Source organism: Cibotium barometz, chromosome 20, assembly GCF_041138505.1.
Source record: "Cibotium barometz isolate CiBa-2024 chromosome 20, ASM4113850v1, whole genome shotgun sequence".
Classification (NCBI taxonomy): Eukaryota; Viridiplantae; Streptophyta; class Polypodiopsida; order Cyatheales; family Cibotiaceae; genus Cibotium; species Cibotium barometz.
The window spans coordinates 50982665-51000249 of record NC_141065.1 but is presented as its reverse complement, the minus strand read 5'-3'; the positions used below and the strand labels follow the sequence as shown (position 1 = coordinate 51000249).

The window sequence follows — 17585 nt, the reverse complement described above, 5'->3', positions numbered from 1 at the left end:
TTGATTGTTTAGTTTTTACTTCACAACGATCCAAGGCTAGCAGCCTACCAATTTTGCATGTCTAATTCCAAAGCATTGCCAACCAATTTTTTGATTTTCTGAATACACGAGGCACCATTAATACAAAATAAAGAGAACTACCTAAGGATTGGGTACTCGGTTCTTTACCAAAGTTCCTCTTGGATGGGCTGAACATGACTAGTAGTGTTAAAGTTTTTAATGCCATAGTAAATCCAAGCTTCACACTTGTTGGATGAGCCCTTCACAGATGGTAGATATAAAATAGACTCATATCTACACGTGTTAAGAGACTTGGTTAACCAGATCTCACATGCTAGTCCCAAGATCTCAGTCTAAATAGGAAGTGGATTGTCATCTCTCTCTCCCTCTCTCTCTCTCTTTCTCTCTCTCTCTCTCTCTCTCTCACACACACACACACACACACACACACATTTGCTTAACCCCTAATATTACCTTTGCCTTATTTGTCTAAAATCACAGACCAACAAGATTGACACCTACACAGTGCTATCAAGGTGATGCTTGTAGCAACCCTACCCATATTACAAAGCCTACAAGTATTGAGGCATGACAGTAGCTCCATTCTCATACCCTTGTTACATTTCATGTGGTTCATCATTACCTTCTTACATGACTTCGCAATAAAGCACATGCGAACTAAGCTTGCAAGATCCCCTAAATGAGCTCACATACTCTAAAACACACAAACAGCATCAAATATATCACCTCTACACAACTTATGTGATAATTTTGTAGCTCTACAATTGATCTATGAACAATTTTACAATAAAGCTGTGGAAAGGAAAGAAGTCAGGATAACGAGCTTTTGCTCTAAATTACAATCAGAATACAGGAGGGAAGCTGGTGGAGCCCTTGCCCCTTGGTGAGGAAAAATTGTTATAGAAACATTTAGTGCTAGTTCATGGATAGCAAATTCTGTGCAAACAACCGCTTTGTTATCCAGAATATCAACAAATCAGCAGTCACCTTCTTCTCATCTATGAGGAAGGGTTCAACAGTGCTGGGTGGGGATCCATGAGAAGAGAGGGAGAAACCCCGTGATCCTGGTTGGTTCACAGGGTAAATGTTGTAAGTAAAGCATTAGTCCTTAATTAGTCCTAACAAATAAGGTAATTCCAAGCTAGGGATTGACGACAATATGGACAAGGAGCTGCCTACCTTCAAGTTTTCCATCAGGAAAGAATGCCCAGAACGTGTAAATGATTCCTTTTTTTACAAAGCTTCCTTCCAGCTGCAAATTAATTTCCAAGCAAATCAAGTAAAAAAGGCACTGTAAACTAAAAGAGGCATGATTAGCACGCAACGAGAAATAATTTTACTATGATAGCAACTTGCCTGGTTCTCTTGAAACAGGATGTCAATGTCGGAAATGTCCTCCTCTTTTTGCAGGGTAGCCTTGAGCTTGGGAATGACATCTTCCGTCATCATCTGGGGGAGGGGTTTATCCAACACTTTCTTGGCTGGCTTTGCAGCACCAACCTTTGCAGTGGGTGCGCCTTTCGGTGCTGCATTAGCTTTGCCCTCTACCTTTGTGCCTGCTTTAGCTGCAACATCAGCATTGGAAGAAACCTTTGTGCTTCCGATTGGGACCTCACTCAAGCCTGTCTCTAATAGGGGCTTGCTTTTGGGCAAATTGGCTGAAGAGGATTCAGCATCTGCAAGTTTAAGTTCCATCCATTGAGTGGTATACTTGATTGAAGCCATATTTTCAAAGAAATGAGTATGAAGTATCCATGCTTAAGCCTTACATCAGAACAGTCAATTTACTAACAAATCAGAAGGTAAACATCCCATGATGTTGAGGTTTAGAAGAGACCTGTAACAGTAATTTCGTTGTTAAACCCCCCTTTTCCATCTTCAACCATCGGACTATCAGGAGAATGAAGCCACTCCCCATCGACAATATATTTGTACTTGTAGCTTCCGGGAGAGAGCTTCTGTTTCAGAAAGAAGGTCAAAGATGTAGGGTCAATCTTTATATGTGGCATGCACAGAAAATGGTGTAAACTTAGATTTACACGTGCTTGAGTGAGAGGCTTAGGAGCTAAGGCTTACATGTGATTCTTGTTATGAGGACTAGGTCTTTGAGTTGGGAGGGTAGGGCGAGATTGCACTTAAGCTCACTTCCCAAGGATACTGCACCACCCTGAGGCAAACTTGGGCACCTAAAACATACAAAAGTGAAGTGCAGGACTGTGTGGCCACAGAGCAAACAGAGAAGGGATGAAGCCAGAAGCACGAGCTTTGAGAATGTGTGCAGCAAGGGAGTGCCTGTTCACAATGCTAGAAGTGGGTAAACATAGTTGCATTTTTGAGGTCAAAGTGAAGTAGCAGCAGCAAGCATCTACACGGTATGTGTGCAGGTAGCATCAGAAGCACCCAGCATTTCAGGCCTTTGCTACATCAGGGGGCTCAAGTGGGTCGTTCACATTAAGACCCAGATTGTGTTGTATCGAACCTCTCTCTCATGTTTTATTTTAACAATCAGGAGATACCCTATGTGTCATGTGCATGATCAATGCCATGGACAATCTTCAGACGCTGATCCAGAAGAGGCAGCCAGATAAAGACTATGAACCAGATAGGATCAGAGATTGGAGCACAGGTGCTTTGGGCAGTGTGGAGCAAGGCTTGGGGAAAACAAGAAGAGGATGCTGTCGGCTGCCTGGAAAGGGGGTACTGTTGGCTGGACACAGGCTCTGTTGGCTGTACCACAGAGCATGGCGGCTGAAACGCATCAGGATATGGCAAAGGGACTACAAGCGCATCAAAACATGATTTATTTGTCCAATCAACTGGCCGACCAGCAGTCGGCCAGTTCTCCATAAAGTCAAAAGAACTATAAATAGCACAAGAGGCTCCTTGAAAGATTCATTCAATCCTCTAGGGATTGGGTCATTAGGAGTCCCATAGGGGGACAGAATTTTGGGTGTTATCACCTTTTCTTCAAGGCAGCCTATGGCTGTAGACAAGTACCTTTTTGTACTATATGAATATACTGAATTTTCCAGCACATCTCTCTCTCTACTCTCTCTCTATATCTGCGTTTTGCATCAGCATGTTGCCAAGAGTGTTTAGGGCTGAAAGAAGACTCTCAGAGCTTCGGCGTGTTACATTGGTATCAGAGCATCAGGCTCAGCAAAGCTAAACACTGATTCAGTCCCATATGATGGTGTACAAGTCCAAGGTACAAGAAAGTACACGGATACGAACCCCAAGGCAAGGAACACAGAATCGGGAAGAGCTCCCAAGAGGTTTGTTGGTGGTGTTCCACATAGCCAAAGGGGCTGGTAGTCCTGTGAGCCAGATAGGTTCTCGGGCAACGGTCCCAAGGGAGGTTTATCCTCCAAGGGTGATGTGAGAGTGCTAGACTCATTTCTCAGGAATGAAGACCAAGACGGTTCAGAGTCAGGGCAGGAATGGATTGTGGACTTGATGGAACCAGATGCATAGATCTTAGTCTGTGACAGAGTAGTTTGGAGACCGGGCCCGGCTTTCAGAGAAAAGGGTTGCTAGGGATGGATGGATGACAGAGGGACTTCGGGAAAAAGTATGGGATGATGACAGTCATCCAAGAACAGGTTGGAAGCCCGTCATCAAGTTTAGCAGAGGGGGATGTCATGTGCATGATCAATGCCATGGACAATCTTCAGACATTGATCCAGAAGAGGCAGCCACATAAAGACTATGAACTAGATAGGATCAGAGATTGGAGCACAGGTGCTTTGGGCAGTGTGGAGCAAGGCTTGGGGAAAACAAGAAGAGGATGCTGTCGGCTGCCTGGAAAGGGGGTACTGTTGTCAGAATATGCAGCGGAAATGATAACCAAACTTGGGTTGACAAGAGCAAGTAGAGTGCAGAAAATAGACAGCACAAGAGACACAGAGAAATAGGTTGTAAACTATTCTCTATACACAAGATCCCGCAAATAACTGAATGAGAAAGTGATGGGGAGCATGGGGTAAATATGCCACATGGATGCAGTCGGCCTGTGCTAGAGGCTCTCCACGACTGCATAAAGCAGTCGGCCAGCGCATGATGGCCCTCCACGACTGCATAAAGCAAGTCGGCCAGTAGAAAAACTCCACGCTTGCTGAATAGGCAGTCGGCCAGCCACACGACTGCTGAGTGGACAGTCGGCCAGCCACCAGAAGCTCCTGCCAACATCTGGCATCCATCCACACCACCGAAAAATGGGAAAAAATACGGGGCGTGAGGAAAAATGATAAAACACCTATACAGGGCGGGCACACCCACAACAGAGGCCCTGGTGTATAAAAATAGACAGGAGATGACTTCTAATAACTGTTGGCTGGACACAGGCTCTGTTGGCTGTACCAGAGAGCATGGCAGCTGAAACGCATCAGGATATGGCAAAGGGACTACAGGCGCATCAAAACATGATTTATTTGTCCAATCAACTGGACGACCAGCAGTCGGCCAGTTCTCCATAAAGTCAAAAGAACTATAAATAGCACAAGAGGGTCCTTGAAAGATTCATATATGCTCTGCATCTGCATACATAATGTTCCTCACTCTCAACCTCCTCCTGGCATAGTCTGCATATCCTCTCTGCTCTGGGGATCCGTGCTGCCCTACCTACCTCAATCTCAAGCTGGTGTGATGACACTCTGAGCTGGCCAATCACCACTCGGGCACTGTGAGGCATGTACACATCCATGTATCGAGGTCTCTGTATGAATCCATCCGCTAAGATATGCATAAACTGATCTTTGTAGTATAGCATCTTTGGCGGTAGAGGCTAACTGGGTGTAATCCAAGTCTCTTGAGTGTATCGCCGCCATAAATCCTGCCGAAGGACTCTGTTCCTCACTGTGAGAGAGCTGGATGTGTGGTGCATGTATATTATACTGGAAAGGTGGCAGGTGATCTATGTCAAGACCATGCTGAGTGAGCCACTGTATCATCTGTGAATACCATGATCTCCTATCTCCACTCTCTGCGAGCTGCCTAGACGCCTCAAAAGCTCTATGTGAGAGTCGATCTGATGGCATATCTCTGATCCTCTGTATGAAGGAGATCGTCTGGAAGAGGGCCTCTACTAGCATAGGAGGTGCAACAAACTCCGTCCGGACAATGTCATGTGGGATGGAGGGTTTGCTACAGATCATCCGTGAGAGCATGAGAATCTGAGGCCTCTCTATCTGAGACCATGTGGAGGTGGCGAGCCCAGGTGCCCATACTGCTGCACGAGCCCAGGTGCCCATACTGCTGCAGCATACTATCAAAGCAGGGGTGACTAGTGTGTCAAACAACCACCCCTTCGTGCGGGGCTCCTGGAAGTGTGCCTGGTGACACTGTCTCTCTAGCATGGCTAGAGCTAGAGCTACATACCCTCGTGTGAGTCTATCCCTGGCTGCCTGTGCCATAGTATATCTTCCTGGCGCAATCCTCTAGGGATTAGGTCATTAGGAGACCCATAGGGGGACATAATTTTGGGTGTTATCACCTTTTCTTCAAGGCAGCCTATGGCTGTAGACAAGTACCTTTTTGTACTATATGAATATACTGAATTTTCCAGCACATCTCTCTCTCTCTACTCTCTCTCTATATCTGCGTTTTGCATCAGCATGTTGCCAGGAGTGTTTAGGGCTGAAAGAAGACTCTAAGAGCTTCTGCGTGTTACATTGGTATCAGAGCATCAGGCTCAGCAAAGCTAAACACTGATTCAGCCCCATATGATGGTGTATAGGTCCAAGGTACAGGAAAGTACACGGATACGAAGCCCAAGGCAAGGAACACAGAATCGAGAAGAGCTCCCAGGAGGTTTGTTGGTGGTGTTCCACATAGCCAAAGGGGCTGGCAGTCCTATGAGCCAGATAGGTTCTCGAGCAACGGTCCCAAGGGAGGTTTATCCTCCAAGGGTGATGTGAGAGTGCCAGACTCATTTCTCAGGAATGAAGACCAAGACGGTTTAGAGTCAGGGCAGGAATGGATTGTGGACTTGATGGAACCAAATGCATAGATCTTAGTCTGTGACAGAGTAGTTTGGAGACCGGGCTGGGCTTTCAGAGAAAAGGGTTGCCAGGGATGGATGGATGACAGAGGGACTTCGGGAAAAAGTATGGGATGATGACAGTCATCCAAGAACAGGTTGGAAGCCCATCATCAAGTTTAGAAGAGGGGGATGTCATGTGCATGATCAATGCCATGGACAATCTTCAGACATTGATCCAGAAGAGGCAGCCAGATAAAGACTATGAACCAGATAGGATCAGAGATTGGAGCACAGGTGCTTTGGGCAGTGTGGAGCAAGGCTTGGGGAAAACAAGAAGAGGATGCTCTCGGCTGCCTGGAAAGGGGGTACTGTTGTCAGAATATGCAGCGGAAATGATAACCAAACTTGGGTTGACAAGAGCAAGTAGAGTGCAGAAAATAGACAGCACAAGAGACACAGAGAAATAGGTGTGTAAACTATTCTCTATACACAAGATCCCGCAAATAACTGAATGAGAAAGTGATGGGGAGCATGGGGCATATTTATATGCCCCATGGATGCAATCGGCCTGCGCTAGAGGCTCTCCACGACTGCATAAAGCAGTCGGCCAGCGCATGATGGCCCTCCACGACTGCATAAAGCAAGTCGGCCAGTAGAAAAACTCCACGCTTGCTGAATAGGCAGTTGGCTAACCACACGACTGCTGAATGGACAGTCGGCCAGCCACCAGAAGCTCCTGCCAACATCTGGCATCCATCCACACCATCGAAAAATGGAAAAAAATAGGAAAAAAATACGGGGAGTGAGGAAAAATGATAAAACACCTATACAGGGTGGGCACACCCACAACAGAGACCCTGGTGTATAAAAATAGACAGGAGATGACTTCTAACAACTGTTGGCTGGACACAAGCTCTGTTGGCTATACCAGAGAGCATGGCAGCTGAAACGCATCAAGATATGGCAAAGGGACTACAAGCGCATCAAAACATGATTTATTTGTCCAATCAACTGGCCGACCAGCAGTCGACCAGTTCTCCATAAAGTCAAAGAACTATAAATAGCACAAGAGGCTCCTTGAAAGATTCAGTCAATCCTCTAGGGATTGGGTCATTAGGAGTCCCATAGGGGGACAGAATTTTGGGTGTTATCACCTTTTCTTCAAGGCAGCCTATGGTTGTAGACAAGTACCTTTTTGTACTATATGAATATACTGAATTTTCCAGCACATCTCTCTCTCTCTACTCTCTCTCTATACCTGCGTTTTGCATCAGCATGTTGCCAGGAGTGTTTAGGGCTGAAAGAAGACTCTCAGAGCTTCCGCGTGTTACATTGGTATCAGAGCATCAGGCTCAGCAAAGCTAAACACTGATTCAGTCCCATATGATGGTGTACAAGTCCAAGGTACAGGAAAGTACACGGATACGAAGCCCAAGGCAAGGAACACAGAATCGGGAAGAGCTCCCAGGAGGTTTGTTGGTGGTGTTCCACATAGCCAAAGGGGCTGGTAGTCCTGTGAGCCAGATAGGTTCCCGGGGGCAATGGTCCCAAGGGAGGTTTATCCTCCAAGGGTGATGTGAGAGTGCCAGACTCATTTCTCAGGAATGAAGACCAAGACGGTTCAGAGTCAGGGCAGGAATGGATTGTGGACTTGATGGAACCAAATGCATAGATCTTAGTCTGTGACAGAGTAGTTTGGAGACCGGGCAGGGCTTTCAGAGAAAAGGGTTGCCAGGGATGGATGGATGATAGAGGGACTTCGGGAAAAAGTATGGGATGATGACAGTCATCCAAGAACAGGTTGGAAGCCCCTCATCAAGTTTAGCAGAGGGGGATGTCATGTGCATGGTCAATGCCATGGACAATCTTCAGACATTGATCCAGAAGAGGCAGCTAGATAAAGACTATGAACCAGATAGGATCAGAGATTGGAGCACAGGTGCTTTGGGCAGTGTGGAGCAAGGCTTGGGGAAAACAAGAAGAGGATGCTATCGGCTGCCTGGAAAGGGGGCACTATTGGCTGGACACAGGCTCTGTTGGCTGTACCAGAGAGCATGGCGGCTGAAACGCATCAGGATATGGCAAAGGGACTACAAGCGCATCAAAACATGATTTATTTGTCCAATCAACTGGCCGACCAGCAGTCGGCCAGTTCTCCATAAAGTCAAAAGAACTATAAATAGCACAAGAGGCTCCTTGAAAGATTCATTCAATCCTCTAGGGATTGGGTCATTAGGAGTCCCATAGGGGGACAGAATTTTGGGTGTTATCACCTTTTCTTCAAGACAGTTACACTATGCATCTGCCACTACAGTACTCATGGCATATTGCATTATCATTAACATCTTTTGGTCTCATAAACCCTTTAGATCTTTAGAAGACATTAAAAATTTCTTTCTTTATTTCTTTCACAGGCATCTCTCTCTCTCTCTCTCTCTAGGCGGACCAGACAGCACACAGGCAGCATCAAAGATACTACACCCCCCTGGTGTCACTGTGGATATAGCACATCAGCTGCAGCAACCAGACGACCCCCGGCTCACATGCCTCAGGCGACCATCCATACAGCAGCTTCAGATCCATGAGATCCTCCTGAGACACAAGACCCCTTCCCCCATTTTCTTCCGGTGGAGATGACATACATAAAAGAGATCATGTAGGTCTCCTTCACACAGTGTATCATACCTCAGAAGGTAGTTTTTATCCTCTATAAGCCAGGTGGCTACTTTTTTACTTTGTATTGAGAGGAGTATCTTTCCTCCTTTATGATCATGATCACTATTGTGTATGTAGCTAGTCATTTCACTTCCTTGATCCAGTTACCTCATGGACCTATTGTAAAACTTTTTCGTCCCATAGACCCTTTGAGTCTTTTGCAGACATTTAATATAACTCTCTCTCTCTCTCTCTCTCTCTCTCTCTCTCTCTCTCAAAATAGCGGAACACTGCATGACAATTTCTTGAGTGTGAAGCATAGTTACCACGAAACGGGAACGTTCCGGGAACGTCGGATGCTAGAACGGGAGCGGGAACGGGAACGGGAGCGGATCGGGAACGTCGTGGAACGCCGCGTCATATGACATGTCAGCATATGACACAAAAAAATGTAACTTTTTGTATACGGATAGCCAAATATGCTTCATAATATTTGCTCCCCCAAGACATGAACATACATTTCTGCAAGCAAAAAATAAAATAAAATCCCTGAACGTCCCGACGTTCCGGGAACGTGCCTTCGCCCGGAACGGCGTTCCGGCGTTCCAAGAAGGCGGAACGACGTTCCGTGGTAACTATGGTGTGAAGCTCTTTTCCAATAAGCAAGCATAAACAGCTGAATACTGCACAACACAATTCCTTGGGTGAAAGCTCTTCTCCAGTAAGCAAAGAGAAAGTGTTCAAGTAACACTTAACCTATATTTGCAAAATTACAGAAGCCAGCCAGAAGCCTGATTCCCTACTGAAGGACCTGATAAGACTTTCGACTTCAAAAAACTCAAAAAATATTATATATACAGAAATTATACAACTGTGTCAACCTAAAGAGATAAAAGATATATTATAGACGGAAGAGTCCCATCAGGCTTCCAACTCATTGACCCAAATTGCAACTGCTTGCTATAAATTATGACAGTAAATGCTGGAAGAATCAACAAGAACATGCACACAGAGGGACACACTGGCAGAAGTAACCTCCCTAGAAGAGAAGTTGGCTGTCAATGAAAGCAGACTGTGCATGCCATCCACATGCTGCCCGCCAGTGGCATTTCTCAATCCAGGGACAATGAGCAAATTAATCAGCCTCTCAGCCTGCTTTTGAGCAGGTTGGCTAGTTACGGCTACCAGGGAAGCCCTACTGACACTGTTACAATCCACCATTGTCATGGTCAAGGGTTAGTGCCATTCTAGCGAACAGGTCGGAGAAACCAGCCCCATCTTCAGCAAAGGCTGATGTGTCAATCAGAGGACTGTTACATGCAAAAGTTCATTGTGGGCCTGGCTGGTGTGGCACCTCCCCACAACCATGACGGAATTAAATTTTTGCATGTCCACCTATTCATATGATGCACTCCCAGCTAATTCTGTCCACTCATTGTGCAGAATGGGTGCCCACATGACCATTCCCTACTCCTTCAACCGTCCAACACTAGCTTCATTAGAGAAAACTCAAGAAGTGATGCTTATGGAGATCCGAGTATACCCAGTTGAGCATATGTTTGTTCTATGAGTCTCTACATATCACGTGCAACCTCCATATTCGCACATCAAACCTTGTCAATGTAAAAGTGAGTAGATGGCTTGAGAATAATGAGGACAAGCTAATCTAGAACATAAGAATAGCAGTCTTAAGCATCATGGCCATTGGTGGTCAACTGCATTCGCAGCCCTTCTACCAATGAAGAGGCAAACCATACAGGTTTTGCAATGTACCACAGGGATCAGCTTTCAAATCTGGGCCGATGTGTCAATGACGCAGAGCTCGTGCATTCTACCTTTGCTCGTATGTCAGCAAAGCAGCTCCCAAGGGTGCATGTTGACAGAGTGGAGATTGCTCCTTGCATGCTGATAGTAAAAGGGAAATGTTCATTGTGAGAGCCTCTCTAATTCATAGGGATGCCTGAGAAATCCCATGAGAAGAGTGGATGGACAGCACCTGAAAATATCTAGGGCAGTTAGAAATAGGGGTGGATGTTATCCTGCGGCTTTGCTACTTATCTGTAATAGTCTGGGTGGATGAAATTGACAGACAACAGGGCACTGCTGGAAAACCTCCATTCAAGTGACAATGTAGGACAGCACAAGGGCCAAGCATATTAAAGAGCCCCAGTCCCTATTTGCTGTCCAAGAAAGCAAGATACATGCCTCGACTAATGGACTGTAAAAGACTTGATGAGGGTGCATACACAAGTTGCATGCGCCTCATGATCATACCTGCGGAGCTACTATATCAGCAATAATGAAACAATCTCATGGACATGGTAGGGATGAAGTACTATAAATTACTGTGAGACTCTGTTAATGTGTGTTCCTGTCTGAGTATCTCCAAACGTTGATTAAGGCCGCCCTTCTGTTAAAGCTTAAGTAGGCCTAAACACTATTTTCAAATGTTGAACACTCAAAACAAAACGACATGACAATGTAGGAGCAATCCACCTTCAAAATGATGTTGAGGCAGCAAAGAATCAACTTACCTGTTTGACATGGAAAGCGCCATCAGCCCCCTTTACAAGCAAGACCTTTGTGTCCCAGCCAAGGAAGTCTCCAGTGAGTAGGACCTGTGATCCCTCGCCCTTCCACACAAAATCTACCTCCTGCAACACCACTGTTCCACATGCCATTACATTTCCATCATACATCTAATAACATAAAAGTTCTTACTATGTACTTGTACACGTGAAATGCATGTGAAGCCATGGTAACATAATCACACAACATTTCTGTGCACCAATAGCATCAATCAGAAAAAAAGCATATTTACTGAAAATCAATACACATGGAAGTGTAACAAACGATTAAATTTAAAAAAATGAAGTGGGTTCCCTTCAGATTATAATTAAGGAGGTGGGTATTGAATATCTCACAAGTAGAGGTGGCTGCTTCTTGGCCTGCTGTAGCAAAAACCAGCAACCCACATCGCACTGCAGAGCGAATAGTAGCACCAGGCCTCTTCAAGTGGGCGTATGCGTGCACCCTTCTTTCAAGGGGTGACCTCAGGAACCCAATACCCACAAGCTCTGGCGGTAAAGGTGAAATAGAAACCGCCTGCAATCGAGCTATGGCGTGATGAATGGTGCTGAAGCACGCCATGAAACCTACAGTTTCGCGTAAGGTACAGTCGAATTAGGCTTACAAATGATAGAGTTGCGAAGGATTAGTGGAAAATAGCCCACTTCAGCACCATGCAGTCAGGTGCATTTGGTTTCTCTCACAGTTTGTTTGGTGGGCGTTGGTGTAAAAAGGAAATTGTGTTTTTAATCCGTGTGCGTGTGTGGCTCTCCCTTGCACCATCACTTTATCCAAACCACATTTCATATCATTCACGAGTATAAAACCAATTAACGTAGCAAGTAAGGACCTTTAGACACCAATGCCCCATTAGATGGATCTCCCATTGGGGTATCATTGACACATTAGAGATGAACTCCCTTGGGAGCATTAGAGGTCATTCTCATAGACTGGATAATTGGGCCTCGATGTTGAGAAAATTTGGCTCTAACTACACCAAAAACAATTAAACTTGGTCAAAATCATGATCATGATGCTAGCGAAATAGCATGGGAATCTACAAAAATATTGCAAAGGCAATTTGCATGGCGCAGCTAAATCAGTTTTGCGAGAAGATCTTGTTACTCGTCCAGGTCCCCCACCTATCCAAACATTGTTGAAAGCTTTTAAGTTGGTTATATTTTATGCGCATGTAGGCCTATATACATGTAGTTTGTCCACATCCACATCATGCCATTAATCAAGAGTCATCAAAGCCTCATCCACATCTACAACCTAGATGGCTTGTTGAAGCATGTAGACATGCAACGTTTAACCACACTTAACTTTTCATCAGCTATATCGAAATGGGCCTTACTTGGTGTTGTGGATAATATACTTCTTTGTCCCTTTTAAAAGCTCATGAGACCACATATGCAAGGCTAGTGTGTAAAATGGCTCTTCTAGCCCCTCTATCAACATCGGTTTTAGTAGGAAAAGAAGTTGAACAAAGGCATTCTTAGGTTTGAAGCTATGGGCTTTTGTGCTTATAAATCTTGAAAACATACAATGGGCTTCTACTCTAAATCTTGAGCTAAGAGAATGAGGAAATTGTGGGATGTACTTAAAACTAATTAAAACTAGCATTGGGTTGAGCTTTGTAAAAGTCGAACCTGGTCCCTTGCCCCCTACTTATTTCTCTCTCATCCTTGTAAACATTACTCCAATAGCACTTCTTTAATGTTAAGGATAGTTGTCATCCCTAGCTGCATCTATCCAGATCAAGTTCTACTACGAAGAAAGTCTCGAAGACAATCCATGACAAATTTGAGGTGTAGAAGGTTGATCAGGCCTTGCCAATTGAACATCTTTCCACGCTCCTCAATTGGAGGGGACACCTTTTCATGCTCCTTGATTAGGGGTGATGGGATCTTGCCTTCTTCCAATACTTCAACAAGGATGGGGGCTGTTGCTTGTGGGGTAAGAGGATGGTCCGGGGGGGGGGGGACATCTTTTCATGCTCCTCGATTGGGGGTGATGGGATCTTGCCTTCGTTCGATACTTGCAACGATGGGGCTGTTGTTTGTGGGGTAGGAGGATGGCGGGCTGACTTGAGGTGGAGGGGCCTTTTTGAGTCCATTTATTAGGACTTCCCCTAAGGAGGAAATGGGTAGGGGTTGTCGTGAAGACAAAGGTGGGGAAGGTGGGGTTGGAGAGGCACTTGATGTAACCAATAGTGGAGTGGCAGTGTTGAAGTAGATGCGACAAGAGGGGGAAATGAGGCTAATGGTTGGGCATGAAGTTCTTTGGTTTTGTTTGGGGAAGAAGGCCCCTTCAAGTTCTATGTGCATAAGCTCTAGCTCTTGGTCTAGGCGGTGGCGTCAGCCTCCAAAGCTTGTACTAGCAGTGTTGGTCATTAAGTGTGATAGCAGCATTCTTCTATGTGGGCTTGGGCAAGGAGAAGTGCCTGCTGGGCTACACTAGTTTGCTCTCTTTATCTTTCCATGAACTCTATCATGTGGCCCACGAGGTTGTGGAATGTAGAGTTGAATGCCCCTGGAAAATTCAAAAATGCAACCGTGAAAGTTGAGGATTTCTTGTGAGAAGCTTTTTGCTAAGGCAAGGTTGCCTTCATGAATCCACCTATTGGTTTCTATGGTGTGTTGGGTAGCATAAGGGCTTGAGAACCTGGTGTCGAGAAAGTAGAATGTGCATCGGACACCTTCATGCACCTTCTCAAAGATGTTAAATGGCAGAGTTGGGGGTCCTCATAAAACGGGGTTTTCTCCGTGGGTGTGCCGGCTACTGCCACTTGCTTTGGTTTTGCCACATTCTTTGTGGGTGTGTCCATCAGATTGCTTCTAAGAAATCTACATAAGCATCAGTGGGGTCATTTATTCAGCTTTGGCTTTTTGGGATGAGGTGTGCAGTAGGGCCTTGCTTGAAGTGCAGCACCTTCATAACTATAAGGTTATGGGAGCTCTTCCCACCTTGTGGCATAATAGCTTCTCGGGCATCATCCAAAGTGAGGGATAGGGTTAGGTCGACCTATGCATCTCTCAGACATGTATGTGCATAGATGGGTGGGTGTCGTATAAGGATATGAACCTAAAGCACTTGTTGAAGTCAGGCCCCCACAGGGACGAGCAGCTAGCGTGATGAGACCTAGCCTCTCCATGTGCGCCATAACCTTGGGCATGTTTTCTAGCACCCTTGGGTGTGGTAGGTGAGTTTTTGCTCCACCCTTCTCTCTAATTCAGTTGTGTATCACTGACTCCTCTGAGCAGCTCCACTCCAAGTGGAGAGAAGTCAATGGCATAGCCACCTAGTATTCCAAGAGCTTGTGGACCTTGGTGGCCTTCCTCTTCTTGGTGGGTGCGAGAAGAATAGTGTCAGACAATGTGTCTAAGGCACCTGCTTCTGCTGCCATGATGGCATGGAATGGAAAGAGTACTGAAAGGGTTGTGAAGATGTGGGTGAGTTCTGTAAAAATTGGCAAGAGTTTGGCTAGCAGGGGGATGAATAGTGAAAAAAAAAGAGAAGGGGAACATACACAGGGCAAAATGCATGTACGTAGGCCATTCTTGGGAATGTGCATATGTATATATGCATGCATAACTTAACTTTTGATAGACATGTGAATGTGCAACTTGGAACGTACGTGCACAACTTCAGATTACCATGGGAATGTGTGTGTGCAATTAGGGATGTGCGCGCATAACTCGTTAACAACTCAAAATGCATGTGGGTAACTTGGAATGTTTGTGCATAGCTAGGAACAACATGCACATTTTGAAACATGCATACACAACTTCAGATTTTATGTGGGAACGTACGTACGTAGCTAGGAGCGTGCATGTACATTTCAAAACGTGTGTACGTAGATTCTTATAAACATGTGAATGTGCATGCGCAACTAGGAATGTGTGTGCATATCTTAAGTAGGAAACCTTTTAAGAGTTGTATACATTCATACATGGTGATTTGGGTGCGAGTCAAGGGTGTGGTTTGATCTTTTCATGTAAAAAGGCCCTAATTAAATATACATGTGTGGTGTTGGGCCATGCCTATGGAAGTGCATTTAATAAGTGGTCTTCTGATCATTATAGAGATTTGGGTTATGTCCCATACCATGGACCAAGTTTTCACCCACCATGGCCCCCCAACCCAAAGATGTACCTAGAAATTTAAACACTTATGTGATTAGTATTTGCTTCCATGGGGACTCTCTTTCACAATTCTCTCACTCCTAGTTTCTTCTATTTCTGCTTTCCTCCTTGCTCCATCATCACACTACTTTCTTTAGCTCTTTGTGCTAACTTCTTTGACATTTAAATATTGGGAGGTTGGTTTTTTGATGGGTACACTTCTTATCTAACAAGGGTGTGGTACTTGTGTTTGGCCCATTTAGCTAGGCTTGAGAGTGGTGTTGGCTATGATAGGGGAATTGGTAGTTCCTTTCTTTCTTTGACAAAGAAACTATTGGGGGCAACTATCAGTGGGGTGCTATAATTGTAGCATAAGCTTTATGTGCGGGACTTGCACACATGACCAAGACCATGTATGGGACTTGCACACATGACCAAGACCATGTATGGGACTTGTACACCTCACCTCTGCACCTATGACCAACCCCACAACATTACCTGTTAGTCTCATGCCCTTGGTCACAACTATGGCCACCATGGCTGCTTTACAATACCCACAGTCATTGCTCTAGCCCTCCTTAACACATCCATATCACCTGCTAGGTCCACCACCGGAGGATCCTTCACCACATATCCTCCATTCACTGCATCTCCCCCTACTCTAGCCTTCATCACACATCCTCCATTCATCGCATCTCCCCCTACTCTATTAGGAAGTAGAACTCATTGCTCTCCTCAAGTAATACAAGAATTGCTTTACATGGATTGACCACATAACATGAAGGGAGTACCTGCCGCCGCCACCGTTGGGGCTATGCAACACACAATTCCCATCATGTTACCAAGACTTGTCCAGCAAACGACCCTATCCTATGAATCCCAAGTACGATAAAATTATTAAGAAAGAGATCAATAAGCTTATTGAATGTGGTTTCATCTATGCGATTGAACACTTGGGTGGCTGGGTTTTACCAATTGTGGTCATACCCAAAAATAATGAAAAATATGTTTCAATCTCAAGAAGGTAAATATATTTACGATGAGAAGAGACCATTACCCCTACCATATTTAGAAGATACCATTACGATGAGAAGAGACCATTACCTCTCCTACCATATTCAGAACACGTTCTTGAATGCTGCGTAGCTGGAAATGAAGCATATGGGTCCTCAAATTTCCATTGCTCTCAAGGATCAAGCTAAGACTAATTTTGTACAGAACATGGTGTATTTGCTTATAGAGTTACGTCATTTGGTCTTGCAAATGCATGAGCCACATTCCAATGACTTATGAATACTTCTTTTAAGGATTTTCTAAGGGATTTTCTTGAAGCTTTCTTAGATGATTTATGCACTGGCATTCGGAGGACTTATCTTACTCACACAAGGTATTTGAACGATGTAGAATATCCTTAAACCTTTCAAGTGCTAATTTTGGGTAAAATATGGAGTCATCTTAGGGAAAAAATGGGATCTCCGGGGATGAGAGAAAGATAAAAATTATCTTAGAATTGCCCCCACCTACGAACTACAAGGGGGTCCAAAGGTTTATGGGGCATGCAGGTTGCTACAGACGGTTTATACTCTTCTATGCTAAGATTTCTCATCTGTTGTACAAGCTTCTCATTGTATTTGAATGGACATAAGAGTGCCAACATGCTTGTGATATGTTAAAGCAAGCTTTGGCTTAGCTCTGTAATCTTGCGAGTGCCAAAACATTATTACCCATTTTGGTTGTCCTTTTGAAATGGTAATTGACCAGGGAAAGCACTTTATAAATGATGTAATTAAACATCTTACCACAACATTCATGATTTCACATCGCAAAATCTAGTCCATACTACCCATAAGCAAATGGTCAAGCCGAGAGCACTAACCAAGTCCTTATTTCTATATAACTAAAACTATTGAGGCTCAACACAATGATTGGGAATTTGATCTCATTGCAGCTTTAAGGGCTTATCGCACCTCTTACAAAGTTGCAAATGGTTGCACAACTTTCAAGATGGTATATGGGGTTGAGGCAGTAATGCATTGGGAATTCATGATACCTAGCTTAAGGGTAGCAATAGCCGAGAGACTTGAAGGTACTATGTTGGGGCAGACCGATTGTTCATTCTTGAACAACTTGAGGAAGAACAATAAGTTAATGTGCAAATCATGTTAACTGAAAAGGATCGCCAAAAAAATGGTTTGATAATAATCTCAAGGATAAAAAAATTGAAATTGGAGACC

At 44.7% G+C, this 17585-nt stretch overlaps 1 protein-coding gene across 1 annotated transcript; it reads right to left on the bottom strand.

The window, feature by feature from the left end:
• Nucleotides 1–565: 565 nt before the first annotated feature.
• Nucleotides 566–11943, bottom strand: LOC147627993 (DUF2996 family protein). Its single transcript, XM_086814966.1, has 6 exons — nt 11581–11943; nt 11191–11321; nt 1859–1979; nt 1378–1697; nt 1201–1273; nt 566–1085 (listed from the first exon to the last, which is right to left on the bottom strand). Exons 1-6 carry the CDS (start codon nt 11804–11806, stop codon nt 937–939), a joined length of 1020 nt encoding a protein of 339 aa, XP_086671092.1. The 5' UTR covers nt 11807–11943; the 3' UTR covers nt 566–936.
• Nucleotides 11944–17585: the final 5642 nt, after the last annotated feature.